Raw genomic sequence first — 26,267 nt, forward strand, 5'->3', positions numbered from 1 at the left:
CGAATGACAACTGAATACAGTGCTTCGACAGAGTCCCAGCACATGTTTCATGACTGCTCAAAAAAACGCTTCAAATCAATGCACGGTATTGACGGCAACTAGAATCGAACCAGTTGAGCTACTCGGAGTTGCTTCGTTCACTATACGACCGACGATAAGGCCCCTCATCTTTATAGATTAATACATATTCAGTCGAGGATTCACTTCAAATGCAGCACCGAAATTCGACACTGCCGGTAAAACTAGAACGAGAACTAAATGTGTGATATATTAACAGAGAGTCCCAGCACTCCTTTCGTGATGCCCCCTTCGATGTGGGTCTAAAAAAAGTACATGCCGTCACCGTCGCATTCGTAGTTCGCCGCAACTAGGATCAAACAAGAGTTAGTTATTTACTTCGATTCGGCCATATGCCAATACAACAACAGTCTGTATTGATCTATGGCCTTTTTCGCTGCTGGTTCGACGCTCAGTTTAAAGGTGGAAATTGGTCAAGTACGATTAAAAAAATAATCAAATCTGGATTTTCGTCGGACTGTATAGACAGGAGCGCCGTCTACAAAACATCCTGACGTGTCTTGCTATGAAACACGCGTGAGTGGCAGAGTTTCCCTTCGAAGGAGGATGCACCAGAATGATATATTAGGCTGTGGCATAGGAAGAGGGAAGTTTGGAACGTACGTCGATATCCCGTATTGTGAAGTGGTACGCCGACTTCGATGATATCAATCCCCCTGCTTAATAGACAGAAAATAGACAGAAAAGACATCGATGTGCCACGGCGATGACGGTTATGCGTAACAGGCCCTCCAGTGTGAGATACGAGGTATTGTGAGACAGGCAGGGGCAAAATCGAGTTTTCCCAGCGCGACCGAGTTGCCACGGCCCACGAAAAAAACAGTGTAATGCTAACGGACAACTAGCAGCAACTTGTTTCGATCAAGTGACCTCGGGGTTAAACAACCATTGCATCGATACATCGATATATGGGCCCCGCGCGCTACCACTGCGCCATGCTGCTATGATTCTATCGATACAGCCATGCTAAGTGTTGAAATACGTAAGAGCCCACCAAAAGGCGTGTGTGTGTTGTCATCTAGTGGCGGCGCCGGCTCGAGATTGACATTATCATCCTGTGAAAGAAGTGCATAGGAAATAAGTAGACGGACAACAAGAAAAATAATACTTTCCCCATGAATTAACACTTGCAGCCTTACGAATTCCGCACGGAAGTACTGCCACGCAGGGTGTACGGCGGCCCATCCGTGGCGTCATTCAAACTAGAAATGACGACGTGGAGATGAAACACAGACCACTGCAGGGTGTTTTTCATGAGCTGATCGCACGGTTGTGGGAAGGCGGGTCGCTCAAACGTTCGGGAAACGTCATCTGATGTTGATATTGCTGCAACTGAAGATAAGGAAAAGGAATCAGATTTGGTAAAAGAACAACACGAATTACGGTTTTAATTTCATCCTATCCCTCTGAATACCGTAAAACAACGTCAATCTATGGTCAGACAAACCAGAAAACGAAGGAACGTACCACTAATAAATGAATTAATGTTCATTCATGACGTGAGTCCAGGCTGCGGAAGATACCGTACAGCCACCGCTTGTCCTTCCTTCCCGCCTCCTTGTTCCCAACTTTCATCAAAAAAATCATGATGCTGCCAGCTCTCGCTTCCCACCACCGCTTGGCACTTCGAATTCCCCCAGGATTTTGCAAGACAGACAGCGCCTGCAAAGAGGCCTCGACCCGGTAACCACCCAATCTCCCATTTTTTCCCCTAGGATTCTCCTGCTTCTTCTGGACTGACAGCAAGACACCGTGCTGGCGGAACTCTGGAACAAAAAAGGAAAAGAGAAGCATGGGTATACCACGTGGCCTTGGGTTCAAATAGTTTCGTATTGGAAAATTTCCCCGCTTTCCACCCTTTGTGCTCTTCCCTTCTTGTTGTTGCCGTCGTGGTGCTCCCCAGTCGTAATGCTCGCCTCCATCTTCGCCCTTGCTCTCCTGCCCTTGTCGGCTCTCTCTCTCACTGTTAACAACCCTTCCACGACAGTAACCTCTGGCGGGAACCTCACCATCACATGGTCTTCCACCACCAGCGACCCATCCACCTTCCTCATCGAACTCTCCAACGTCGACTTCAACAGCCAGTTCGCCATCGCGAACAACGTCAACACTAGCCTGAACACAATCACGGTGGAACTGCCTGAGGTCAATGCTGGGTAAGCGGCGATTGGCTCGTGTATTTCCGTGTGAAGCTCATTTACGTTTGTAGGAGCGGCTTCACAATACAGTTTGTGAACATTGAGAATAACAGCCAAATTTACGCGGAGACCAGCGATTTCTCAATCGCGAGCGCTGCCTCTGGATCTGCTGCTTCGACGGTCGCCGCCACGACTGCAACGGGCTCGGCAGCTTCGACAGCTTCGGTAGCTTCAACGGCCACCGCTTCGGCCTCTCTCAGTGTATCTGGCTCGGTCACTGTGACAGTGTAAGTGCCTTTTTTTCTTCGCATATCTTTTCAAAATCGGAGCCTATTGTTTAAACTTCTCTTATTCGGAACCTTGCGGGACACAATTCACTAACTGTCAACTTTGTTCAGATCTTCTTCCACAAGGTCGGCGACATCCACCAGAGCAGCTTCCTCTTCTGGATCGAGCTCTTCTTCCTCTTCCTCTGCTTCCTCGAGCTCCAATGCCGCTTCGACGCTCCAGGTTGGAGGCGCTGGTATCTTGGCTGCCGTGCTCGGATGGGCCGTTGCTCTCTAGTTTTTCTGTTCCGGGACTCGGTTGCATTACGTTCCTCCCCTCCCTTACATCCTAACACTCCGCTTACGAACGTTCAGTATATTTATTGGACACTTACTTACATCCATACCATCTCCGACGCTCATCTTGTACCCGAAAAAACACTTGTGTACCGCCGCATCGTACATATGATACCATAGCTACTGCCCTCTGCTTGTCATTGTCAAACGCTGTCATTTCCTACTTTGTGTTGTCATTTTATCATTCACCCCCACCTGTGTTATTTCCAATTACTATGTTGTAGGGTTCGGGTTCGGTGACGATTGGACTTGTATGTTGGCTTCTCTGTTTGAATTATGGCTCGACGTGGATGTATTCAGGTGGTGTCATTTACTTGGATACCGGTGTGTAATGATGCGGCGTGTGTAGACATGTCAAGAGCTTCCTTCGGTCCCGTTGAACATCATTCGGTCTGAGATACGCATGGCTTAGTGCGCTTTCAAATGAAGGGATCCGAGTTTCGCATTCCCGGCCCCCCCCCCCCCGCGCATTGTCTCCCCCTTCACAAGATCTCTTCCCTCGTACGAGGTCGCATGAAAGAGGGAAATAAATAAATCAAATCTAGCTCTCCATCTCAAAGTGTGGATGCGAACTTGAGAAGCTTTCGGGGATAAGTCGCTCTTGGCTACATGAACGAAGAACCGTGTCTGGCAGGGCCGAAATATTGATGAGAAGTTCGCCCGGGTAGGGGTAGGAGAATTGCGTTTGGTAAAACCGTACGACATCTTCTGTATAGCTGGAACAAGAGCCACTGAGCTCCACCAATTTTCTAAGTAGGAGCTATAAGGACCTCGGATAATGCCAATGCCCTAGAAGGCTTGATCACAGATTTTCGAAATCTTGGGGGAGGAAGGGAAAGGGGGGGAGGGGGGGGGATGTTCTCCAGGCCTAAAAGTCAAGTATTGTCCGAATTTAAATCTAGGTTGACTCCCAGGCGGGCCCATTGTCTGGATTGTTGACTAGGGTGGGACAGTCAATTTGGCCAAAGACTCATAGGGTATTATCCAGAATCTTGAGCTACTTAAAAGTAATAGCTCGAAACGAATACTGCAAGATTTGATGAGGTATGGTCTTGTTACTGCTGAAGATTTGCTCACCTGGCCATGTACATTGCGACAATTAAAATGACCCTTTGGCACCGACCTACCTATCTACCTATCGGAGAATAGCCCGGCATTGGACGGTCTGAGTCTGTGACGAACGCGACTTGCCGCATCCTCTGCTCCCATGCCAGGGCTTCACTTTGGCTGGAATTTTCGGTGCTCCAATCTATCAGTAGAGGTTTGGGCAACCTGAGGTATTACTGCAGGACAGCCAAACCTCATTCGCATCGACGTCTGCAACACGGTTCGCACATGCTGGTAAATATTTTCTACAAGTTGTGTTATAATCTTCCTATTTTTTCTGTTAGACCTACTTTGAATTTCTCAGAACATGGTATCGCATACGAGGATCCCTGTGGGCGTTGTGCAGGTCTTTAGTCAATGTTGGCTTATAATGGATTGGACTTCAACGATGCGGCGGCCTACTATTCAACTCTGTTGCAGGTTCTGATGTCAATGCCAATACATTTACCGAGAACCTTATCTTGAGATTTAGAGCTGTTGGTGGTATGTTGATCATATTCCTTCCCGAAGGCGTTTCCAGTCTTCCATCATCATGACGCTACTCGAGCAAGTCAAACGTGAACGTATAAGACCCTACAAAGTGTCCTTTGTGCCAAAGGTCATATGGCATTTTGGCGCAGATCCCAAATATCTCTGGAGCCTGCGACGGAAGGCCGATATCGTCGATTGCGACCAACACATCCCCCTCTACTTCTGGCCCAGCAAGGACCCTCCTACCAATTATTGCTTGAACCATGTTTCCGACGTGCTGGGGTTTGCCGTCGAGGCCCACGAAATCGAGTCCGTACAGACTTGTCGAGTTCCAGCTTGCTTGCGAGACTTTGGGGTCCCATACTCGTATTTTCAGGTCTGGCGTGAAGGGTAAAAGCTTATATAGTGACGTCTCCGATGGTAATGGAGGTTTCTGCGATGTTATAAGTACCATGTGCTGTTTAATGCCTAGGAGACCACCGCACCCATGAAACTTGGTACCTTTGTGCCCTAGCAAGGGCTGAAAAGTAGTCCATTGGACGTATATCTACACCGGAGTACAGACGCTCGACGGCTGGCGCCCAACGTTGTGCCATCACGGCAGGGTCATCGGATCGATATGTCCGGTCAAGCAAACAATTTTGTGATATTGCTCAGTCCAACACATTTGAAGCCAACCCCTCGACTGCCCAAGCCCATATGAGATGGCCGTGTTCGATCCTGGTTGCCGCCAATCATATTGAAAAACGAGCGTCTTTTTATGTAAATCGCCGTCTCTTGATTCTCTGTCGGACCACATGTGAGTCAGTTGTCTCTATAATTCAACTTTCCAACGCACTACTTGTAGTACCAATACTCGACCGGTGCTCTCATCCGAAGAGAAAACCCCGGACCCGTACGGTCCTAGATATTACGGATTTCAGTCCAAACGTGGTGGCACTACCAGAACGGACCCTCCGAGTACCGGATATAGCAGCAGGAAGCGCGCAGAGCCCATTCGTGAATGTTGGGGTCCTTGGAAGAGGAGGGAGGGGGGGGGAGGTTGATTTCAGAAATTTAGATCCCTGGGCCCGAGACCTCGAGTACACTGTTCTTGTTCACGATAAGTCTCCAGGCGCAAGGACGGCCAATAATCTACCGAGAGCGGGGACCTTGTCAGGCTTTCTTATCAAATAACAATTAGGTCGGGCTCCAACTCCAGTTCGTGTCCAGGACGACTCAGGGATGGGCCCAGGAGTACTGCTTAGTTACCACATTCACAAGCAGGCCCATCCATCGCCTGAGCAAGAATACTTCCATGGTTACTTGCATCTTCCTTGGTTTTGGTTATGCTTTATCTTGAGCATATCGAAGTCGAGGCTGCGTCTCGGAATGGAACATTCGCTCAATGTCGACAAGATAACGGGCGTGTTCGGCTGAACAGAATAATCCTAGTGAAATTGGTTCAAATCCAGTTGCCGCCCATGCTCCAGAGGACTCCCAGAAGTGGTTTTTATTTTTTGCAAATTGTCAGTGTCCGACCAGGTGCGGTGCTGTCGGACTGGGACTCGCTTTTGGACCACATATTCAATCAATTCGGTACTGGTATCCAAGTCACAAAGCAGCCCGTTGGCGACTGAGCAAGAATGCGTTATCAAGACTTTTGACCGAAAACCCATAGAAACACTCCCCGAGCGACACCATCGTCTCCCCCATAAAACATCCTTTCGCAATCCCAATCTCGACGGATACCAACGCCTCCAATGTTGCCCGACACTGGATCATGCCCAACAGCAAGTCTTCACGGACAGGCGGGTTCATCATCATCTCGATGGACGTCAGCTTCCGCACGGCAGACCTCTTTGACATGAACGCGAGGAGTTTCGCCGTCACGCACGATATCGAATGCCCCTTGCTCTCCCGCAACACAAACTCCTCCAAATCTGGCGTATTCTCTAGGAGCGCGATGACCGCAGCATCGCCAAACGTCGTGTTATCGACCAACGTCAGCCGCGTCAAGCCCCGAATGAACGGCGAAACAACAGACGGCACCGTCTTGGCACTCTGCGTGATATTCAGCTCCGTCAAGTCGGGAAGAGAGAGTTTGGTGGCGTCAAGAATTCCCGAGAGGAAATGCGAGTTGTATATGGTTTGTAGGGAAAGCACACGCAGCGGCGAAGTGATATTATCCCCAATATGCGCGTGGTGGCACATCGGCGCCTTGATCGTCATACTCTCCACGTTCTCGAGATACGCGAGGTGGTCCAATATGAGGGGGCTATGGCAGTTCAAGTAGCTCACGCTCGTGAGCTGCTTCCACGGAAGGGCAGAGGGTGAGGAATAGTTCTCGTGCACGGATCCTCTGAAACGGACATGGCGCAGTTTGGGTGCTCGTCGGATGAGCCGTGACGCTTCGTCCAAGTCTGACAAGTCGTTGACGCTCCAGCATGAGCCGATGGTAAGAGATTCGAGCAAGGGGAGGTCCAATCTACCCTGTCGAGTCATGGAGAGGAATCCAGAGAAGGGGATGGTCACGTCGAGCGACCGCCACCGAGCGGCGTGTTCCACGCATAGTTCGATGGGCTTTTGGAAGCACTCGTTCATGAAAGTTTCTGCGCTGGGAACATGCATAGAAATGTCCAACACCCTGCTACCAGAACGGGTAAGATAGGCGCCAATGATTTCGGTATCGCACCAGCGTCCAATGAAGATGGACGACCAGAGATTGGGTGAGGCGAAGACGATAGCGCGCCAGCGAGAGCATACAAGTGAGAGACGAATCGGCGTTACGTGTCTCCATATTGCTGGAAAAAGATTGGAGAAAATGGTGAGGAGAAGTTCGGTAGGAAGGCGGTCGATAGGTGGGGGTATTAGGGTAATATTTTGCGAAAAGGAGGTCCCATCGAGTCGCAGCTTCTTGCATGGTGGCTTTTCTGTCTATGTGCAGAGCACAATTAGAAAACAACTCGCGAATAAGCTCTACGCTCACGCACCCACTGGCAGCCAGTCTCTGTATCTACTGCTCCCATTGCAGCTCTATCACACCTGAGTGAGAATTAAGGTATTCTGTAGTAGTTTTAATGCGACTTCAGTCAAGAACACGAGCGGGAGTTGAGAACTTACTGTTTTGCACTAGGGTATGGTGAGGGTGGAAGCGAAGAAGCGAAATTTGACAAACATTACCGATTAGTACCCACGGCCCGGGATGCCGGTCCGTCAATCACCACTGGTCAGAGTGGTTATCGACATCGACTGTCGAAACTTGGTCCAAGTCTGGGTGGAAGAGGGGGGAGCCTTAATTATTGCCACGTTTTCGTGGTCGTCGTTCAGCTTGCGGCCTACCTAATTATTACTTATACCGCTTTTGGCCTGATGGCAGGGAGACTGGTGTATGCTTTTCGAACGAGACTCTAGGACGTACTCATCTGCCGAAGCGTACGGGCCAGTTCACCAGAAGACATAAATTCTCAAAGAGCAGGTGGCCCAGGATAACAAAAAGACAGACAAAATATGATTACGGTTAAAAGGGCACTCAAGCAAGTCTAGTCCCTGGCTTGGACAAAAGCTTAAAGCTGGACATCATGAGGTAAAACTATTGAAAGTTTGACTAAAAACACAGCCGCAATGAATTCTTCAATCCGCCTTTGCATGCAAAGTTAAAAAACGGCATTTCATTTCATAGCAAAACAGAAGGACAGCTAACAAGACAACGACGAAAAAGAGAATGCAAACAGATCGGATCAGTGAGAAGTATTTAGTACGGCAGAAATCATGACGATGAAGATACGAGATGTAATGTCAGTACTTGAAGATTACTAAGGACGACATCGTCAACCTCATTGGTAGTCCATTTATAACGGAGCAATACTCACCGTTAAAAACATGCGCCTTGCCTGAACATCATGATGCTGTCTTCGGTGCCGCCTCTTCTCGGGTTTGTAAACCCCCCCCCCCCCGGACATAAGTGACCCTGATGTGCCCTGGGAGTCATAGAGTGTCTTCACCCGACTGTATCCAATATGTGCATCTACCAAAAATGTAAGCAAAGTGGACTGCAGAGACAGAAATTACACACGATAGACAGGTGTACTAGGGATAGACACCGAAGTTGTCGGGCTGGCGCGGGCAAAACAGAGGGTACGAACCAGAGATTGGATCACATCTTCACTGTAGAGAGCGCGAGCATCAACAATTGCTGTTAAATAGGAAAGAAAAGAAAGCAAACCTCATATGAGAAGGTTCTTTGACAGCGATGAACATGATTTTTGGACGCGGAAAAAGCCCGGCGTCAACACATGCAACTAAGGTTGTAAGAACGAGGACACACGGTGAGGACGAGAAGATAAAGCACCTTGAAGCAGAGGAAGTTCTACCCGAAGACCATAAGAGAGACCTCATTATGCAAACACCAACAACTTACCCAGGTCCAAAACACGTTGAAATTCACCCTCAGATAAACCAGCTACAGGCACATTAGTACTGTCAAGAAGAAAGACGACTATTACTGAATGACCTACTTACCTCTGAAGAATATCAGGCGCTTTGGAAGCGTCGTGACGCTCACACCATCAGTTCCATACTTCATATACGACATAAGAAGATCCTGTTGCATCACATCAAATAATCCATAATATTAACAGGCACACATAAAGTAATCAGACCTTCGTCATTGTGCGCAGATCCTCTATCTCCTGCCGACCGGATTGACATTTGATTTTGAATTTATACCGGGTGATATCATAATCCATATTTTCTATCATCACCATGGCGTACGAGGGTGATTGACCACCCGGAGCCAGGTACATGACGTCTGCGCCTGTATCCACTATCAGCTACGCTATGAGGAATCCCGATAATGACTTACCCATGACAATGGTTTCCCGTCTGAAGTCAGAAATAATAAGCCCTGACCTCCGACTCGGATCCGGGGTTATATTTACATGGTCTTCTAGACTAGCATTGATCCTATGGCAGGCTCGCTCAGTCTCCTCGTTCGATTATTGAAGAGAAGATATAACTTACTTTAGTGCAACGTTCGCCCAGTATTGCAGTCTGGTAGTTTTACATTTGTCGACCCGGAGACAGTGATTGGCTACGCCTAGCTGTGAACAAAGGCGGTGAGGAAGAATAACAGGCAAAGAAATGGTGTGGTCTACCAACCTTCACATCGCAACAGCTGATAGTACGCCGTTCATTAATACTCCTTAAAATCATAACGAGACTCACTATTCGATTGTCATATACAAGTCAGTGTTCCCCTCAGGAAGGATACAGACAATCAATGTGGGTGTTATTTTGCGCTCATCTCTAACTTGCGATACGGCATCAGAGATAGACTGTAAAAGTTATTATTGGCTAGAGTTTCAACAAAATATAACAACAATCGACAAACCTTTTCAGCAAGCAGACTCTGGGGATCCTTGTAGACAAAGAATGGTTGCTTGTCTTGCACCGTCATGCCTGGAAGGATCAGTCAGAACACAAAGACATGTTGAGGGCTAGGAGAACGACCCACGGATGAGTTCGCATCCTTGAACTAGGCTTGATATAGCCCTTTGCACGTCATCTGGACTGAAGCGGTCCTGTGGAACGAATATCATAACGATCCAAGCTCTGAGAGGCATCGGCCTGTAAGCTGTCCTGCGAACCCTTAAAAATGTCAGATCATGCGACCGTTGGTTAAAAATTGGTGGTTACCGGTTCCAATCGTGCACAACATTTACACCACCTAAAACCGTGTAAGCCACTGCGACGGAGAAAGGGAGAAATCTTACCATCGTAGTTATATTCCGCGATGTTGGAGACGTTCATCTCACATGCATCGACACGAACAATACTTTCCCTCCCCGCAGTTCCAGATCCAGGACGACGTACACCGATAGCCTCTACAGGAGCTTAAAAATCAAACGACAAGGAATTGAAGAACAATGATATATTTTTCTTTCTAGACATCGCAGAACTTACATGGAACAGAGACGCTGGGACCGCCTTGTCCCCCAGCGACTCCTCCACCTCGCGCGCCAACTCGCCCTCGAAGAGGACCTCCATGCTGCTGGGGAGATCCTCCTCGGTGGCTAGATGCCGTTCGCGGAAACGTCATGTTCACAGAAAATGTAGAGTAGAATAGAGATAGATGGTTATTAGGAAGGCGATCCTACAATCAACCAAATGAAAGGACACGGCCATTTATATTGTAGACAGCCGAGATGCCGATGACTTCCTGCAGCCTATCGGATAGAATCGGCCCTGTCGCTTGTTCGCCGCTTGACAATGAATAGAACAAGGGTAAGAAGATGCGTAGGAGTGTCCGTATGATCTGCATGTGGTATATGACTTAAGAGTTATAAAAATAAATTTTGTATGTCTCGGCGTCTTTGAAGTGATGAGGATATACGACATCTTCCGCTTTCTCCGAGTGACAGGACTAAGAGTACATAAAGTATCACCACGAGGCAAAAATATATCCGACATTGGAAAGCGGCGCCTGTGCACATATAACATGAGGTTACATGTGATATCAGGACGGAGAAATAATGCTAATGAGGTGCTGCGGTCCGGAAAAAAGGAAGGGCATGCCGTCCATATAGAAGAGAAGCCCTTCGTCTTCTCGTGCGTGTCTGATCAGATGCAGCAGTCCCCCAAGTTTCCTATCATGCTGAGAGGAAGTATGGGCGGACGCAAGCCGCTTAGTAATGGAGCACTAGGTGCCTGTCCGATAGACCAACATCTCTGGTATCGGATTGGTCAAGGACAAAAGCACAGAAAGCAAAGGTAAAGGTGAAGATACCCACGCCACCATTCGTCTGGCACCATCTATCAGTTACTCGGTGTTCAGTGCGCGGAGAACCGAGTAAGCGAATATGAACACCTTCAACAGAAGGCATAGCATAAACATGGACATCAGAGATTGTCGCAGTGGTAAGCGTAAGAACAACAGGCAAGTAGCGCTGAAAGATTTTGAGGCACGCAAGCAGACTCGTATGCTAGACATCGAAACACTGATGACATCATCAAAACTAGTTTTGTTCGCACCTTCAAGTTCTTTTCTTCACCTCAACTTCGTACATCCCGCTATTATAAATTGACTGCTCAAACTCAAACTTCAAAGTGGTGAGAGGATTAAAATATTTCGGTATGTATGGTATCCGTGCGATATCCCAATGGTATCTACGAGCCTTTGTTTATTTACTTCCTCAGTTCTGATTACGTTCGTTCATCTCACTTTCCTAAGCAATTCATGGACAATCAGTTCTTATCTTACTGAATAGATGAATAAAGGTTACCCCATGTTTTTCTGTAATGGTAACCTCGAAATTAGATGCTCGAGTCCCTTCAACCATAGTCACGTTGAACTGCGTTCGTTAAGATAAATCGTACAATTTGACAGATCAAGAAACGTACCTGGCGAGAATTCCCGGCACCAAAATCTAGCTTGTAGCGAGTATACAAATTCTTCTGGCCATCATAAACAGCTGCTCTGGTGAATACACCGCGATACTGGGCTTGCAATGCCTCGATCAGCCGTAAGTTGAAAGTCTCCTCATGTTCCTTCTCCATCGCTAGAGAAATCAAAGGTCATTCTATAGATTTGATGATACGTCTTGAAGATACGAACCAACTAGAAACATGTAAGCCACCGTGATAGAAAGAGAGAAAAAATTTACCATCGTAATGATAAACCGGAATGTTCAGATCCCAGCGAGTTCCCCTTCCCACGGTCCCGAATCCTGGACGCCGCCCAGCGACTCCTCCACCCATACTCCCGGATCTTGGAAGACGTACACCGATAGCCTCTATGGCAGCTTAAAAAATCAAACAATAAGGAATTGAAGAACAATAATGGATTTTTCTTTCTAGACATCGCAGAACTTACATGGGACGGAGACGCTGGGACCGCCTTGTCCCCCAGCGGCTCCTCCACCTCGCACGCCAACTGGCCCTCGAAGAGGCCCTCCACGCTGATGTGGAGATCCTCCTCGGTGGCCAGGTGCCGTTCGTGGAAACGTCATGTTCACAGAAAATGTAGAGTAGAATAGATGTAGATGGTTGTTAGGAAGGCGATCCTACGTTCGATCAAATGAAAGGACACGTCCTTTTATATCGTGGATAGCCGAGGTGCCGATGACTCCTACAGCCTATCGGATAGAATCGGCCCTGCTTGTTCGCCGCTCGGCAATGAATAGAACAAGGGTAAGAAGTTGCGAAGGAGTGTTCATATGACCTGCATGTGGTATATGACTCGAGAGTTATAAAAATAAATTTTGTATGTCTCGGCGTCTTTGAAGTGATGAGGATATACGACATCTTCCGCTTTCTCTATCCAAAGCTGTACTGATGTAAAGATCTCAGAGCGAACTTTCGAAGTTACGCTGACAGAACTAAGCGTACGGTGCCAGTGGATATAGGGCTGCGCACCGTCCGTAACCGTTATGGTCAGGACACTGACGGTTTCGGACCGTATAATTACAGCCGTGACAGTGGTATATACGGCTATATTCATGTCTACCAGGTATGTACCTATAATCAACTCGACTTTAGTTCTAGATGCCATGAGACTAATATACCTTGCATTTCGATGTCTTTAGAACACATTCTGGGCATGAAATTGACCGTTTTGGCCCTGTCCAAAAGACTTCAAGGATTACTTAGTGATGTCGTAGTGCCTTGCATGTCATACTTTGAGTCGCGGAAGGGCCTAACTTGTCAGGGACCTACATAATATGATGGTGAGTTATTCTAGTCCATCTTCAAGAGCATTTACCAACCTCAGAAATGTATTGTAGCACTGCCACAGATATATGGCCGTCGACAGCCATATTGTATAGTATAGCTGGAGACGCTCACGGAATCGGCACATACACCATACACAGAAGCCATATTATGGTACAATATGGTGAGAGTGGACAGCCCTAAGTGGATAATGGGATCGGTACCTACGAGAACAATGGAAACACATCCACCATGCAGCCGATGAGTATCGATTGAGCGGTAAGCACTATAGAGCTATGTTATCTACATAGAAGTGTCACCATGAGGCAAGACCATATCCTACATTGGAAAGCAGCGCTTGTACACATACAATGATACCAAATGAGGCTACATGTTATTCAGGGCGGAGAAATAATGCGCTTCCAATGAAGTGCTGTAAGATGGAAGGGCATACACGGAGCCATTCACATAGAAGAGAAGGAATATGCTCTCCTTCTGAACCATCAGCACCTAAACTCCATCACTGTGTTCATCAAATTCCGATGCTAGCTTATCTGACAGAAGCTTCTCATCCTTCTCATCCTGGTCAAGAGTGGATATTTGCCTGTTGCTTGATGCTACTGTATTGTGATTTGACTCTATTTCTGCAAAGGAAGATGTTAGAGATGAATGTACATCCATCAAGACCAGCTCTGATAAGTAACTACACATACCACTATCTGCCACTGGATTTAAGTTTGATGAGCTGGTGTCAGCCAATTGAGGGCAAATGTTGTTAATGGCATTGCAGTGCCATTGGCATGGTTCATCAGATAGTAAAAGTGGTTCTGGCAAGGGAGCATGATTATGTGCTACATCCACTGGAATGGCAATGACACTGGCATCCAGTCTTGGTGAGTAGCAATTGAGAACGATACAATCAAGCTCATATGCCAGTATTGATTGTAGTGATGGTAGCTCCTGTTGGCCTTGTGGATGTGGGAAGATAGCTGGCAGCTGCCACCATTGATGAACCAGAGGTATCTTTGTACTGAGTGGAGACTGGTTCATTCAGCAGCAAATGTGCTGGAATACTATTGTCAAAAGATAAAAGAGAGGTGATGCTGGAGCTGAGGGCTGTTTTGAATGCAGAGGCTATGCTGTTGTCATTTGGACTGTTATAGTTATCTGATTTCTCAGAGACATTGATGAGGAGAGGCATTCTATTGGGGGAAAGAGAGGAGGGCAGAAGTAAAATAGGCTGGGACTTACCAGTTCTTTTTATATGAAACATTCTGGTCTCTAAATTAATTCAGAAACTCTCTTTGTTTTTTCTGTATCCAGTTCTGTTTCAGTGGCATTTGAAACTGACAAAGGCAGGAACATAACAAAGAAAGAAGTGTCAAAGCACCTATATCTCTAAGTATTGGAGAATGGGCACTGTAAATAGATCTATCTTTTTTAAGTCCAGCATGAACTTAATTTGCTGTATTTCTGGAATTCTTACCCATTTATAAGTGCATGAAAGACAATGCTATATGAATGATATCTCATTACACAAAGAGTACTGTTAGAATAGAAGCCCACCTCCTGTATTGATCTGAAACTGAAAAGAGACTTGATTGATAATCAGTGGAGTGAAAATCAAAGAATTGATCATAACTTTTCAGGCAGTGAGGATCATGCAAATGAGACAGCCCTTCTTCCAAGAGAATGAAGATGAAGGATGTCATGATAGTGACTGAACTGATTGGAGCAATAAGAAAGGCCCATGCACAAAAAGACACTGCCAGCTAATCAGCAACAACTTGTTTTGATCAAGTGACCTCAGGGTTATGAGCCCTGTGTGCTACCACTGTGCTATGCTGCCTGGAGTTCTCATTCAGATCATCAGTTTATGACTCAGTCAGTCTGAGAGGATCGAGAATGTGGCACAAAAGTGCATTTTCATTTTCTGACAGTACTCGGGTGGTACCAAAATCAGCAGAGAATTCAAGTCAGAATACATGTCCAGGAAAGGTAGCGAACCATCGAGCGGAAGATGCCGCGGCCAGAAACGGCTGCTCGGCCCGGTGTGGATCGCGTTTCCAAGGCGTTTTCCATTGCTTCTTGACCAACAAGCTCACGTCTGTTGCATCGTATCCTGCGCGCTCTTTCTTATTCGGTAGCTCTGAGTAACTGTCCGGGTGTTGCTAAGTCCCAATATTTCTTGGCGAGCTGGCCCTTGTCTTTCAAACGCTGTTGGATGGTGTACTTGCTTTTGTGCCTCACTACCGCTCTGAAATATCCAAGGGTCTGCATTAACCTATTTTTTTTCATTTCGCTTACTCAGAACCGGTTACAGGAGAACTTTATGAAAATTCTGATCATTGGATGACTATGTGGTGACGCTTTCTACTGTGCCGCTGAGATTTCTGTTTAACTTGTTCCTTGGCGTATATTAAACAATGATCGACATTCCTATCCTGGCTATGATCTACTGCACCCCCATGCGTGTACGCGTTACATTTGAAACCTTCCGTTCAAAGCAATTTTGTCCCAAACCACGGATCTGATACGTGGGTCCTGTTCCCACCACCTAAAACCTCGGGCTTACCGGAACTAATTCGTCGGGTACCGGAAAATATCAATCGTAACAAGCGTTAAAAGGATAACCTGCCATGGAATGAACACATAGATGGGTCCCTAAATACCCATCAACCCACTGTACAATCGCTGCACCTCCGTCCGGCTTCATATTCCATGCACAGAAAGACTATCTAAGCTCGGCAGCTAACCAATATCCTTCGTATGTTTCACAACGTTCCATTCATGACGCACGCCAATCTTTTTATGTGTTTGTTTTTGCCCCACAACGTCGCCTGTCCGTGTATCACTTGCTGCCTGTCCTTGTCGTACTTCGGGCCATCGCAACGAATCCGCATTTGGTACTGTGGGTCCTTGATGGTTCCAGAATATGTGTCCACCCTGTCAAAGCGCACCCATTCGAGACGCCCTCGAAGATGCTGGGACAGTGCCATATTCAAATTTCCCCTCGCCGACTGATCCGCTATCGCCAGCAGCCCAGCGCACCTTATTCCCAATTCATATCACCACGGCGCCTTCTCTCATATATCGACCACATGCGCGTCACGATGTGAGCCTGTCTTTTTTTTTTTCCCAGGAAATCATTCTACTGAACCGCCTATGCAGCGATATTTGGGCTACACCTTAGGACCGGACGATACGCATGATCATCCAGTCTTGTCTCACCCCCCCAGTGATCCACCGCTTGTGCCAACATCACACGTTGACAACTTTTCCTTTACTAGAGGCGCGCGCTACGCCTTTCCGTCTCCATTCCACGCTCAGCACGAGTCATCCGGCCGCCTCACCCTTAACGCTGACAGTCACCACTCTCCGCATCAATTTCTGCTCCCACCACTATCAAGCTTAAACCTTCCTCAGATCCATCGATGGCACTCTGGCCCTTCGTTATCCTCTACCATTGGCACCAACCTCATTTCCCACATCGACTCTCCAGCTCATCAGGGGAAACAAGTCCTCGACGCCGAAGCGTTTCTTCGGGAGCAGTTCAACATACCCCCTCACGTCCCCGTCAACCTCGACGCTCTCCCAGATCCCGCTCCCGGAGAGCGCCCCGAGTATACAAACTCCCAGCTCACCCGACTCGCCATCTACGGCCATCCACGACACGAAGCCACCTTGAACCAAATCCTGCAAGCGATAGAGGATCGGTTTGATTGGTACAGGAAGGAGAACAAAGCCTGGAGAGTGCGTTTTCTTTTCGATTCTTCCCTCCCCCTCCCGTTCACAAGCTAATCTTCGTACCAACAGAATAGCATCCGGCACCTCCTCTCTCTCGAGTCTTTTTACGTCAAGGTCGAACGACAGAAGACCGATCCAGGGTCTGGGTCATACTGGACCTTGAATGTAAGGGACCCTTATGGGATGAAGCGCCTTCGTAAGCGTTCCCGCCGCAGTACCCGTGGACATGAGTCGAAATCGAATCCCTATCCCTCCCCGGGCGCAATGAAGATGAACTTGTTCCACATCGCTCCTCGAGGCTCGGCCGCTCGGGAGCCCTGTAACTCCGCCGCAAGTTCACAGTCGTCTGTCCACTCAATGGATAGTTCATGGTACAGTGATGGTTGTTTCGGGAATGAGTATGATGACATGTCGGCTTCGTGGCGCTGAGCGGCTGAAGGGCTGCACTTCGCTGGTGATTTGCGCTAGTAAAAACTAGAAGCGAGTTCACCGTCTTGATACTGTCAAGAGCTAGCATTCGTTTAGAAGGATTGGAGTATGCATTACATCGTTTAATTGCTCTGTCGCTATCGTGCTATGTATAGCTGTTCTTTGTTTTTTTGTCCGTTGTGGCGCTTTCTTAGTGTATTCTTAATTAATTGTCTAGAGTCTTTATTGTGTTCTCGTAATGCTATCGTTGCTTTGTTACTGCTATAGTTTTCGATCTGTACCTACATTGTAAAGCGCGGTATGTACGTATAATACAACACAACTGTCGTAAATCTTGACATTTCATCTGAATCATGTTCCCTTCGCTACTGTCATTGAAGTTACAAAGGAACTATCTGCAATGGAACTTGAGTGCCATCAGCCAACTTTCCCGTAACAATCGGAAGACAACTTTGCGTCCCCGGCGCGTCCAGTAGCCCCACGTCTTTAGGAAGCTTGAACTCAAAGTTGCTGAGAAGCTCGACAGTGATTTTTGGATCTCCGCAATCCTGTAGACTTCGTAAGACAACGAACAACCAGTTGGAAGGCCGTCATTATCGATGAGCCCACCAGCAAGTCCGTTGGAGACTTATGTATAGCCTAGGATGCTATATACTGTTATCGTGGCTACTTGGTATACGCAAAACTCATCAAGTGATATCCCATGCAATGACAAGTCGCATACCCAAGGTAGGTAGTTGCATCATGCCACATAAGCTGGCTATGTGCAGTGCGAACCACATGGAGCCTCCGCCCTCGAACCGACCCACACAAGCCATGCTATAAAGTCGTCAAGGGACCCGAGGACATCGTCGGTCCTCCGCCGGCGCCACTCAGCCTTCCTCCGCCCCTCATCGACAAGTTCCTGCTCCTGCCCACGAATATAAAGATGTAACTACATAGTAAAGTATTGGAATTCTCTTGCCCTATTCATTGTCTGACCGGACTCAGGCCCGCCCCGATTAGAGTGATACCTCACTTGATCAAGTGCGGAATTTGTTGAACATTTTCTCAAAACACTTGCCTATCTATGAGGCTGGATAGGATATCGGACCGCAGCTTGGCGATAGATATAGATCGGGGCGCAAGTAGGTCATAATACGTAACAAGCTAACCTGTCGGGTTTCATCGGACCAGTGATGAGTTCAAGTCGCTAATCGGCCGATCCTTTTTCCGCTGGGACACCAAACTAACTTGTACTTGTATTTATTCTTTCTTTAACAGTAAGTTCAGGAAACTGGAAAAGGAGGATACTCCTCACTGATGTTTCGTAATTTTTGTTGATAAGAAACAGGGACTAGAATATCTTCGGCGCCGCTGCTACGATAGCCATTGAGATCTTTTGTATTCATGACGGCCCGTGTGGGCACAGGAGTGATATATTGATTTCTCGTAAGCCGCATACCGCTGTTAATAGGGCACCTCAAGCTCTCGACGGCGCGATTACGGTATCCATATGAAAGCACCCGTACAACCGTATTATACGGTGTCGGCCCGAAGCTCTAGTTCAGCTCTAGAGGCAGAACGTGGTTTCGTCGAATTCGCCGTCTCTTGTTAGCAGGGGAATGGACCAGAAGGCAGGAAATTTCACATACCACGGCTTAAATCATAACAACCGATAGAAAATGGACAAAAACAAATTACATACTAAGCGATGGTAAGTGATGAAACAGTGACGAATTTAAATTCACGTACCTTCACAAATTCTCTCTTTTCGTAACTGGCACCAGCTCGAGCTCGACTAGGTCTTCTGGTGAACAGTCTAGTTTCCACAAATGACATATTCGATCGCTTTAGATAAAATTCCCTGCTCGTTATGAATAGGCCGCAGCTCAGACAAAAGCTTCTCCCGTCCAGACAGGTTCAACAATGTTATTCGTGAAATCAGCTTTTCGAAATGGATGCGAGTATAATAATACTTTCGGGTCGGAAGTGGTTGAACCGGTGTACAGCTGGTCTTCTCTTTCGCATGTCATACTCCAAGGGGGAAGCAGTTTGGAAAACGTTTCCGGTCTAGAAGTGCGATCTTTGGATCCCAACAAAGTTCATCAGCGCCATCGATGTGTTGCCCATAGACTGCGTAATAATCAATCAATGGCAGATTGATTAGTACGTCGAAAGTAAATTGCGTGCTGGTCGGAGCTTGTAAAGGAGGATGCTGCTGCTGCATCCAAGGAGGAGCGAGAAGGTAACTTGAAGGTTGATGAAGAACAGCGTAGCGCCAAAATAACTTTCCATGCGTGACCAGTGAGGCCGTGTGATGATCAGCATGTAATGCAGCGCGTGGTGAAATCCGCAGTTGATCGATACGCATAATCCACGGAGCTTGGGACGAGCACCAACAGCGAGGGAGACGTAAAGAGATATCTGAGCCCAGGAGTAATCGCGAGTTCCAGGGGGTGGGGGGGCGACTATTTTATTTAGGCAGACGAGCTCCTAAAATACCCCAGAATATGTGACCCTGAGGACGTCAACGATAATCTTAGTACGTTGTGCTCCTATACGTCCCCCTTGCATCCCCCCCTCCTCCACGTCTCGATCGCTGCAGCCGTCGGTAGTAAATTGACCCCGTCGTCGTGGCGACCCGACATTTTAGAGACCGGAGACACAATAATTATCCCTGTCATTTTGATGACACTGCTTATTTGACCCTTGTTTCAACTTCACCACTTTTTACGACCTGCAACGACGAAAGAACGAAAAACGACCAAGCCACAAGCAACGCACGAGACCCCGATTCGATATCAGAAGGAATTTACGTAAGTTGCGTGCATGGGAACATTTGCAAAAAAAAATTACTCACGCACGTCTTTGCACCGACCCTCTTTCATTCTTCTTCGGTTTGTGTTTCCCACTAGTGTCTTTCCTTGACTTTTTGTATGGATTGAAAAGACCTTGAAAATTAAGATGTGTATGTGCTTTCTCTCCTTCTGACAACGAGGAAGCTGATGTGGCTTAGCGGAAACCACCACGAGTGCGAGTGTGTCGCTGTCGACGACCGATCTCACCACGTCGACCTCCGACACAGCCACAGCGACACAGACAACGGCGACCTTGACCACGACATCGTCGTCGACCTCGGCGGTTACAGTAACCTCGACGACCTCGACAGCTTTGACGACCTCAACGTCGTCTTCGTCGACTATATCAACAACGAGCACTACTGGCACGACATCCAGCACCACTTTGTTGACGACTGCTACCACTTCGTCTACCACCTTGAATACGGAGACTACCTCGAGTACGACCGATTTAACCGCCGTAACACCCGTTATTACTACCACCACCTCAAGCAGCTCATCGACGAGCGAAATCATTACAACAAATGATACTGGAGGGATCACGACGGTGACCACGGTGATCCCGATTACTTCAAGTACTGGGGCAGCAACAGGCAGTAGTGCAGCAGCAGCAGCCGCGTCGAGCAGCAGTTCGAGTTCCAGCGGGGGGTGCGTCTGTTCGTTTCCTCCTACATTACTCCGACTAATTCCCACCGGTCAGATTTTGGAACAACAAAGGCGCAGTCGCGGGTGTATTCACCGTCGTCGGACTGATCGGCGTCGCGCTTCTCGTAGTTCTCGTTACCACGACCATCCGCCGACGTCGCGCACGACAATTTGACCAAGAGCTTGCAGAAGCGGCTGCTGCTGCTCCCGGTCCCGTACCTGTATACCTCGACGACGACGACGACTTTCCTACTCGCAACAAGATGGTGGGTGGTGGTGGTGGGTTCTCGGACGCGTCCAGTCATGGCACGTACGCGCAGAACCCCATGTCGACAGAGAGCTATGGAATGAGCGAGATTCCTGCTGCGACTGATTACGGACAGGCTGGAATTGGGGTGAGTAGGACGAGGAGCATGGGTGGTCTTCCTGGGGCCGGGGGATGGCTGAATGCAGGGGAAGGAGCCTCGCCGTATCCTGTGTTCATGCAGGCTGGAGCGCCGCAGCATCCAGGGTACTACACCGACGTCAATAACACAGTCCCTGTGGCACCCCAAGCGGCGTATGGCGCCTACGGTGAACCCCTGTATCCGGAACGGCAGCAGTCGCCACCGCAATCGTACCCTGACACTACGACGTCGGATTTATCGAGGCAGGGATCCCAATCGTTGCTCAGCACCGCCACTTCCCCGACAAGTCCCGGGGAGAGTTATGCTAGTCACTATCAGCCTGGGTTTGTCCTTCCGAATTCTTACGAAGGTGGCCAGCAACCCCAGCCGGAACTGGACGATGGGAGGCCGAAGATCCTCAAGGTCGGTTTATTTTTTTACTTTTGTTTTCTGGCGCTGATGTCTTTGCAGGTTGCGAATGAATGATATACCGGGGCTTTGTTTATACTGTTCACTTAACTTTACCTTGTACTGTGGACTTGTTGCTACTAATTAATTTCCTTCTTGTTCTCCTTCCTCTTTTCCCTCTGCAAAACTTCTTTTTGTTCGTGCGCCACCCACGCGTCTGTATAGCTGCTAGGGTCCAATTACGGCAGCAGCTTACACGCGTACTTATAGATACCATTTACTGATACCATATCTCTGTTGCCTTCGCACCTTTTTTCCTTGATTCCTTTCACGAGGGGCTTCGCAAGTCAAGGATGGGTGCTAGCTTCAGTTCATAAATGTACTCGTCTCGATCATAACTTGGGCGCAAATACTGATTTGATTTGAACAGCCTTTCTGCTTGGCTTGATTCCCTTCACGGTGGTACCAATGACGGCGCGCAAAGGGTGCTAGGCTTCAAGCTTCGCGTCGTAAATGCACTCGCTACCGGGATCGAACACGCTTCGATCATAACACCAGTTTAAAGCCCGATAGTTCGGCAATGGGTCGGCGCACAATCTTGGGTTAGGGTTAGCCGTCTCTCTTACCTCTTCTGCCATGCTCTTACTAGCCTTGAATCCTTCAGACGCTCCGAAACCTCAGTCGACGGTAACCTAAATTATTCGGTTGGTTCTTTGCTTGCTCACGTCGTTCAGTAGGTCTACGCTATCACATTATTGATAGTATCAACACTTCTGACTATGCTTCAGTTCTAAGGTTTCATACAGAGTTGGCTGGTGCTCCTCATGCCATTACGAGGCCGAGAAAAACACGAGATCTGATTAGTACCCGTACCTAGGACCTGTCAAGGGGCAATTAAGTCGGGGCTGTCCATCCCTGAAAAATTTACCCGATCCTTGATACGAATGAATTCCGCCAGGACTTTTGTATTGTCTCAGGTCCATCGCACCAGCCGCCAGGCGTCAACGCTTGAATCCAAATAAAGTTCTCGTACGTTTTGTTTGTTCTTTTTATCTAATTCGCATTTTGATGCCAATCCGTTTCAGTGGTCCCACGTTCGTGGCAAGCGGATCGTATTAATTTTTTAATCCATCATTCGGTTTTTTTGTTACGCCTTGTCGAGTTCTATCTGTGGCAGTGTCTCGCGATACAGGAATGATTCTTTGCCGATAGAGCCATGCCTAGGTTTCTTCATGCGATCAGAGCAGAGGCGTTCAGTGCCTAGTTTGGAAAAACCCTTTAGTCCCGCCTGCTACATTTGACTTTCCGCGCATGACCAGGTTAGTTCTACCTTTGGTGCTTTACCTGGGCCATTGCGTACTTTCCGTACCTTTTTCTGTAGAACCATGCTACTTATAGAACTGGCCTAGGACCGCATCACTCAAGGGACTCGTCTCCGTCCAGATTCGGCGACCTGCTCTGTTAGATTCATATGGTCTACTTATCGACCGTTTGGCGGCTCCGTTTTCATCGCCTCGAGGCGCTTGGTCATCCCAAAAATAGTAACAAGACTTTCCCAGCGCTTAGTAGCTGTAAATTGCGAGCGTCTCTCTCCCATCGATTACAGAGCCTTTAGGGATCATTCCATCCCTGAAAATCTGAATACAGTCTGATTTAGGAAGTCGCTGCCATGTCATGGCGATGAACTATCGCCAATGCCCATGCGTCCTTTCGGATTCACAATGGTGGTATGATGTTGTCGCGCTTTACTACGCTAGTAATTCTCACATCATCAGGTTCAGAACTCTGAGAAGATGCATCTCGGACTCTGCTTATTTCCTGTATGCATGCGCCTCACTCTTAAAAAACGTTCGTGATCATCACATCATTCATTATTTCTTCCATCATGGATACGAGGAGAAAGATATGCCTGGTGTAGCTGTCGTTTTCTCACACAACAGCGGAGCGCTTTTTTTAATCCAGTGTCGATAATTATAGTGGGGCAAGGGGGGGAGGATATTGACGCCATCATCAGGTAAGTCCTTTATGCAATGCGGGGCTCTTTCCCCTTCAGTTTGAGCTACTGCTTAATTAAGTCCAGTAAACGCGATTTACTATTACATTCATTGTAGAAAGGTGGATAGCGTGTTTTCCGATAGGCTAACAATCTACTTTTCTCAGAGATGGTCGGTGTCTTCCTTCGCTCTCACACGGTCAAGTTGCTGTCAAGTTTATTTGACAGCCTGCACCGATCGGCTTATCGGCCCGGCTTCTTTCCTTGCTTCCCATATCACCCTCTGCTTCAAAATGTGCGTTATCTCTTTGATGCCATCGACGAGAGGCCGCCCAAGATTTTACCTCTCGAACTAGTGCGAATCCGAGTTTCCAGTTCTGCCAAGAGTCTCGGCCAGTCAAATACTCCGATGTCATAGGTGCCGATGCCGGGTATGGGCAGTGCGCGCTCCACGGAGGGCCATATAATTGAAGTACCTGCGGTTCTACAGTGCTTGGATCTCTCCCCCAGTCATCATGTCGTCTTCTCCAGAGTTCGAGCTGGAATTCCGCAATACTATGCTGAATGTGACCATGATGGAGTCGCTGGCGCATGGTTCGTAGCTTTTTTTTTTCTTTGCAGATAGGATAATCATTCATTAACATGGATGTGTAGGAATTTACACTACGGTAGTCGTGTTTACTCTGTGGATGATAGGTGTGCTACGTCGTGATTGGGTTTTTTCTTTTCACTGTCTTGACCTGTGATTCCTAGCTGTGAATGAGAAACACAGGGCGCGAATCTTTATGGGCGCTGTGATTGTTACAATGTACCTTATCGCCACCACGCACCTGATAGTTCGGTGGTGCTATGTCCGAGGAGCGTTCATCAGTCATGGCCAAACGGACGAGACACAATTTGATTATCTGTTCAACGCACCGAAATGGATGCTTATCAGCTCCGTCTCATTTACTCTCAACACGATTATAGCCGACTTTGTCGTAGTAAGTCACCGTCAATTCGTTTTATAAAATGTTTCCAAGAGTTGAAGTCGAAGTACGTAAGGTTTGGCGCTGCTGGACCGTTTGGGAACAGAAGTGGATAGTCGCTGTGATACCCTCGCTGTGCAATATCGTCGGGATAGGCATGCGGTTGCGCGTTCCGTATTTTTGGTCGTTTTCTGACTCGTAAATTCTAGTTTTCGCTGGCTTCAGTATGTATCAGCAAGCGACGACGCCACCACCAGGGAGCGCGTGGAGCGCAGCTCAGATCGACTGGCTCTTGCCGTACATGTGTATATCGGTGGCGGTAACCGTTGGTTGCACCACGCTTATCGTCTTCAGGATTTGGAATGCGCATCGCAGAACAGATAAACTCACCCAGCTCCAGTCCCATCGGTCTTACAAGTTCAGCAAGGTCATCTGTACATTGATCGAGTCGGCTGCTATGTACGCCGTATCCATGATTGTCACGTTGGCATTCTACAAACAGGGAGGTCTCGACGCCAATTTTCCTATATCTATTACATCTACCGTTACTGTGAGGTTGATTCCGTTCGCGCATGAGTCATTGAAATCTAATCGGATCGTCTACAGGGATTGGCTCCCGCACTTATAGTTGCGCAAGTAGTATGTGGCAGTACAAGGCCTGCGACGATGTGGCAAGAACCGCCCAGGTCAATTCTAGAGTTCAACCGCACTCTTGACCCGACTAGCACGTTCCCCGCCATGCGTCTTGACATCCATGAAGATTCTGGGGCGTCAACGTCGTCGGATGAGAGACTTACAGAAAGGGAGTCAGATCCTGAAAAGGAATGGGGTAAGGATCAGGTCGGAGATGAGGCAGTTTAATGGCCAGTGGCCTATGATTGAAGTCGGGCTATAGAACAGGGATTGGGATGCATTTTTAAAATGTAACATTTATTCAATCTGTAAGCGTTTCTCCAAGCTGGAACTGTATGCTGAGCGACCGAGGTACATCACTTACTTGACCGTCTTAAATGACTCGGCAAGATCGTCTGGCCTATCTTTCGACCCGTGACTTGACTGTCTTCCGTCCTATCATTAATAATTGATCTGGTCTCCACATAACAGGGTAAAAATACCCAGTGCTATTGCTCTGCTGCTCTCACGCTTGTCATCCATTTTCTCTATTATCTTCACGCAGCAACTGTCATGCCTTCTCCTGACTACTGTCATATCGGCTCCCTCGGCTCGTCGTATTTTTACTCGAAGATGAATGGTACCTGGCATCTTCAAGTTCCTTTCAGTGCTTTCGTTCTTGATAGAATTTGCCTCCTCTGGTGTTCCGCTATGTCTGCGAAATGCACCATACGATGTTCTCTCTCGGGGCGATAGGAAACCTGCAAATGGGCTACGTCTGATCATGAGGCCCACAGAGCAGACCATCTGCCTTCTCTTCTATGCGGTTGGCTTTGTTTGTGCAGCCCTTCCTTTTCACAGAACCATTCCTATTTCTCCACCTGATGCTACACGAGGCTGTTGGCCGGTTTCCTACGTATGTAGGGAGTTGCCTCGTTGTGATGCATTTATGTGTTATAGAATACTGTTCTTCGATGCTTATTGGTCAGTCCCGATATCAGCTGCCCTTGGACGCGGTGTTATTGTTCTCGTGGGTTCCTTGCGTCAATCTCCTCATTCACACCGCACATGTTTCTGCCGGCGTATCTTCAGTCTTCAAATTTTTTGAATCTTGAATCCGGGATATAGAAAGCG

General features: G+C 47.8%; 9 protein-coding genes and 2 non-coding genes across 11 annotated transcripts; 5 read left to right on the forward strand and 6 right to left on the reverse strand.

The window, feature by feature from the left end:
* Nucleotides 1-920: 920 nt before the first annotated feature.
* On the reverse strand, nt 921-1,021 carry BT62DRAFT_t12. The gene has a single exon. It is a non-coding gene; the product is annotated as a tRNA-Met (tRNA).
* Nucleotides 1,022-1,986: 965 nt separating this feature from the next.
* BT62DRAFT_879709 (uncharacterized protein) lies at nt 1,987-2,507 on the forward strand (the record flags this gene model as incomplete). The annotated part of the gene is made up of 2 exons (XM_043182599.1): nt 1,987-2,234; nt 2,288-2,507. The coding sequence occupies 2 exons, from the start codon at nt 1,987-1,989 to the stop codon at nt 2,505-2,507; spliced, it is 468 nt and encodes a 155-aa protein (XP_043046785.1).
* A 1,505-nt stretch (nt 2,508-4,012) lies between these two features.
* On the reverse strand, nt 4,013-5,353 carry BT62DRAFT_57891 (uncharacterized protein). Its single transcript, XM_043181483.1, has 4 exons — nt 5,256-5,353; nt 4,903-5,202; nt 4,268-4,850; nt 4,013-4,214 (listed from the first exon to the last, which is right to left on the reverse strand). Exons 2-3 carry the CDS (start codon nt 5,011-5,013, stop codon nt 4,485-4,487), a joined length of 477 nt encoding a protein of 158 aa, XP_043046786.1. The 5' UTR covers nt 5,014-5,202; nt 5,256-5,353; the 3' UTR covers nt 4,013-4,214; nt 4,268-4,484.
* On the forward strand, nt 4,911-5,802 carry BT62DRAFT_58039 (uncharacterized protein). Its single transcript, XM_043181490.1, has one exon. It carries the CDS (start codon nt 5,117-5,119, stop codon nt 5,591-5,593), a length of 477 nt encoding a protein of 158 aa, XP_043046787.1. The 5' UTR covers nt 4,911-5,116; the 3' UTR covers nt 5,594-5,802.
* A 208-nt stretch (nt 5,803-6,010) lies between these two features.
* On the reverse strand, nt 6,011-10,718 carry BT62DRAFT_999342 (uncharacterized protein; the record flags this gene model as incomplete). Its single annotated transcript, XM_043190793.1, has 18 exons — nt 6,011-7,333; nt 8,269-8,423; nt 8,472-8,563; nt 8,622-8,697; nt 8,748-8,765; nt 8,817-8,858; nt 8,918-8,999; nt 9,058-9,212; nt 9,261-9,361; nt 9,419-9,498; nt 9,557-9,572; nt 9,623-9,732; nt 9,789-9,856; nt 9,912-10,045; nt 10,094-10,124; nt 10,171-10,290; nt 10,361-10,550; nt 10,596-10,718. The coding sequence occupies 18 exons, from the start codon at nt 10,716-10,718 to the stop codon at nt 6,011-6,013; spliced, it is 2,916 nt and encodes a 971-aa protein (XP_043046788.1).
* Nucleotides 10,719-11,498: 780 nt separating this feature from the next.
* On the reverse strand, nt 11,499-12,311 carry BT62DRAFT_58129 (uncharacterized protein). Its single transcript, XM_043181500.1, has 5 exons — nt 12,061-12,311; nt 12,012-12,014; nt 11,798-11,955; nt 11,680-11,748; nt 11,499-11,622 (listed from the first exon to the last, which is right to left on the reverse strand). Exons 1-5 carry the CDS (start codon nt 12,152-12,154, stop codon nt 11,590-11,592), a joined length of 357 nt encoding a protein of 118 aa, XP_043046789.1. The 5' UTR covers nt 12,155-12,311; the 3' UTR covers nt 11,499-11,589.
* A 2,571-nt stretch (nt 12,312-14,882) lies between these two features.
* BT62DRAFT_t11 lies at nt 14,883-14,954 on the reverse strand. Its single transcript has one exon. It is a non-coding gene; the product is annotated as a tRNA-Met (tRNA).
* Nucleotides 14,955-16,633: 1,679 nt separating this feature from the next.
* BT62DRAFT_869359 (winged helix DNA-binding domain-containing protein) lies at nt 16,634-17,056 on the forward strand (the record flags this gene model as incomplete). Its single annotated transcript, XM_043182516.1, has 2 exons — nt 16,634-16,858; nt 16,922-17,056. Coding segments are annotated over 2 exons (360 nt in total), but the record flags the coding sequence as incomplete, so codon positions are not given.
* A 2,096-nt stretch (nt 17,057-19,152) lies between these two features.
* On the reverse strand, nt 19,153-19,911 carry BT62DRAFT_999346 (uncharacterized protein; the record flags this gene model as incomplete). Its single annotated transcript, XM_043190794.1, has 3 exons — nt 19,153-19,333; nt 19,434-19,756; nt 19,825-19,911. 3 exons carry the CDS (start codon nt 19,909-19,911, stop codon nt 19,153-19,155), a joined length of 591 nt encoding a protein of 196 aa, XP_043046791.1.
* Nucleotides 19,912-20,268: 357 nt separating this feature from the next.
* BT62DRAFT_999347 (uncharacterized protein) lies at nt 20,269-21,638 on the forward strand (the record flags this gene model as incomplete). Its single annotated transcript, XM_043190795.1, has 4 exons — nt 20,269-20,561; nt 20,614-20,769; nt 20,822-21,575; nt 21,624-21,638. 4 exons carry the CDS (start codon nt 20,269-20,271, stop codon nt 21,636-21,638), a joined length of 1,218 nt encoding a protein of 405 aa, XP_043046792.1.
* A 2,430-nt stretch (nt 21,639-24,068) lies between these two features.
* On the forward strand, nt 24,069-25,382 carry BT62DRAFT_915547 (uncharacterized protein; the record flags this gene model as incomplete). Its single annotated transcript, XM_043183944.1, has 7 exons — nt 24,069-24,147; nt 24,208-24,249; nt 24,307-24,536; nt 24,598-24,695; nt 24,731-24,840; nt 24,902-25,071; nt 25,128-25,382. 7 exons carry the CDS (start codon nt 24,069-24,071, stop codon nt 25,380-25,382), a joined length of 984 nt encoding a protein of 327 aa, XP_043046793.1.
* Between the last annotated feature and the right edge of the window lie 885 nt (nt 25,383-26,267).

The sequence above is a fragment of the Guyanagaster necrorhizus genome (assembly GCF_019112545.1).
Source record: "Guyanagaster necrorhizus MCA 3950 unplaced genomic scaffold BT62scaffold_1, whole genome shotgun sequence".
Taxonomy (NCBI): domain Eukaryota; kingdom Fungi; phylum Basidiomycota; class Agaricomycetes; order Agaricales; family Physalacriaceae; genus Guyanagaster; species Guyanagaster necrorhizus.

Excerpts from the sequence above, each read along its gene's own strand:
- BT62DRAFT_57891 (XM_043181483.1), bottom strand. The coding sequence starts at position 5,013 with ATGGCACAACGTTGGGCGCCAGCCGTCGAGCGTCTGTACTCCGGTGTA. Across the intron at positions 4,851-4,902 it reads AAAGGTACCAAGTTTCATGG|AAACCTCCATTACCATCGGA; the intron begins GTGCGGTGGTCT and ends ATAACATCGCAG.
- BT62DRAFT_58039 (XM_043181490.1), top strand. The coding sequence starts at position 5,117 with ATGAGATGGCCGTGTTCGATCCTGGTTGCCGCCAATCATATTGAAAAA.
- BT62DRAFT_58129 (XM_043181500.1), bottom strand. The coding sequence starts at position 12,154 with ATGGGTGGAGGAGTCGCTGGGCGGCGTCCAGGATTCGGGACCGTGGGA. Across the intron at positions 11,749-11,797 it reads GTGCCGGGAATTCTCGCCAG|TTCAACGTGACTATGGTTGA; the intron begins GTACGTTTCTTG and ends TAACGAACGCAG. Across the intron at positions 11,623-11,679 it reads CCATTACAGAAAAACATGGG|GAAAGTGAGATGAACGAACG; the intron begins GTAACCTTTATT and ends TGAATTGCTTAG.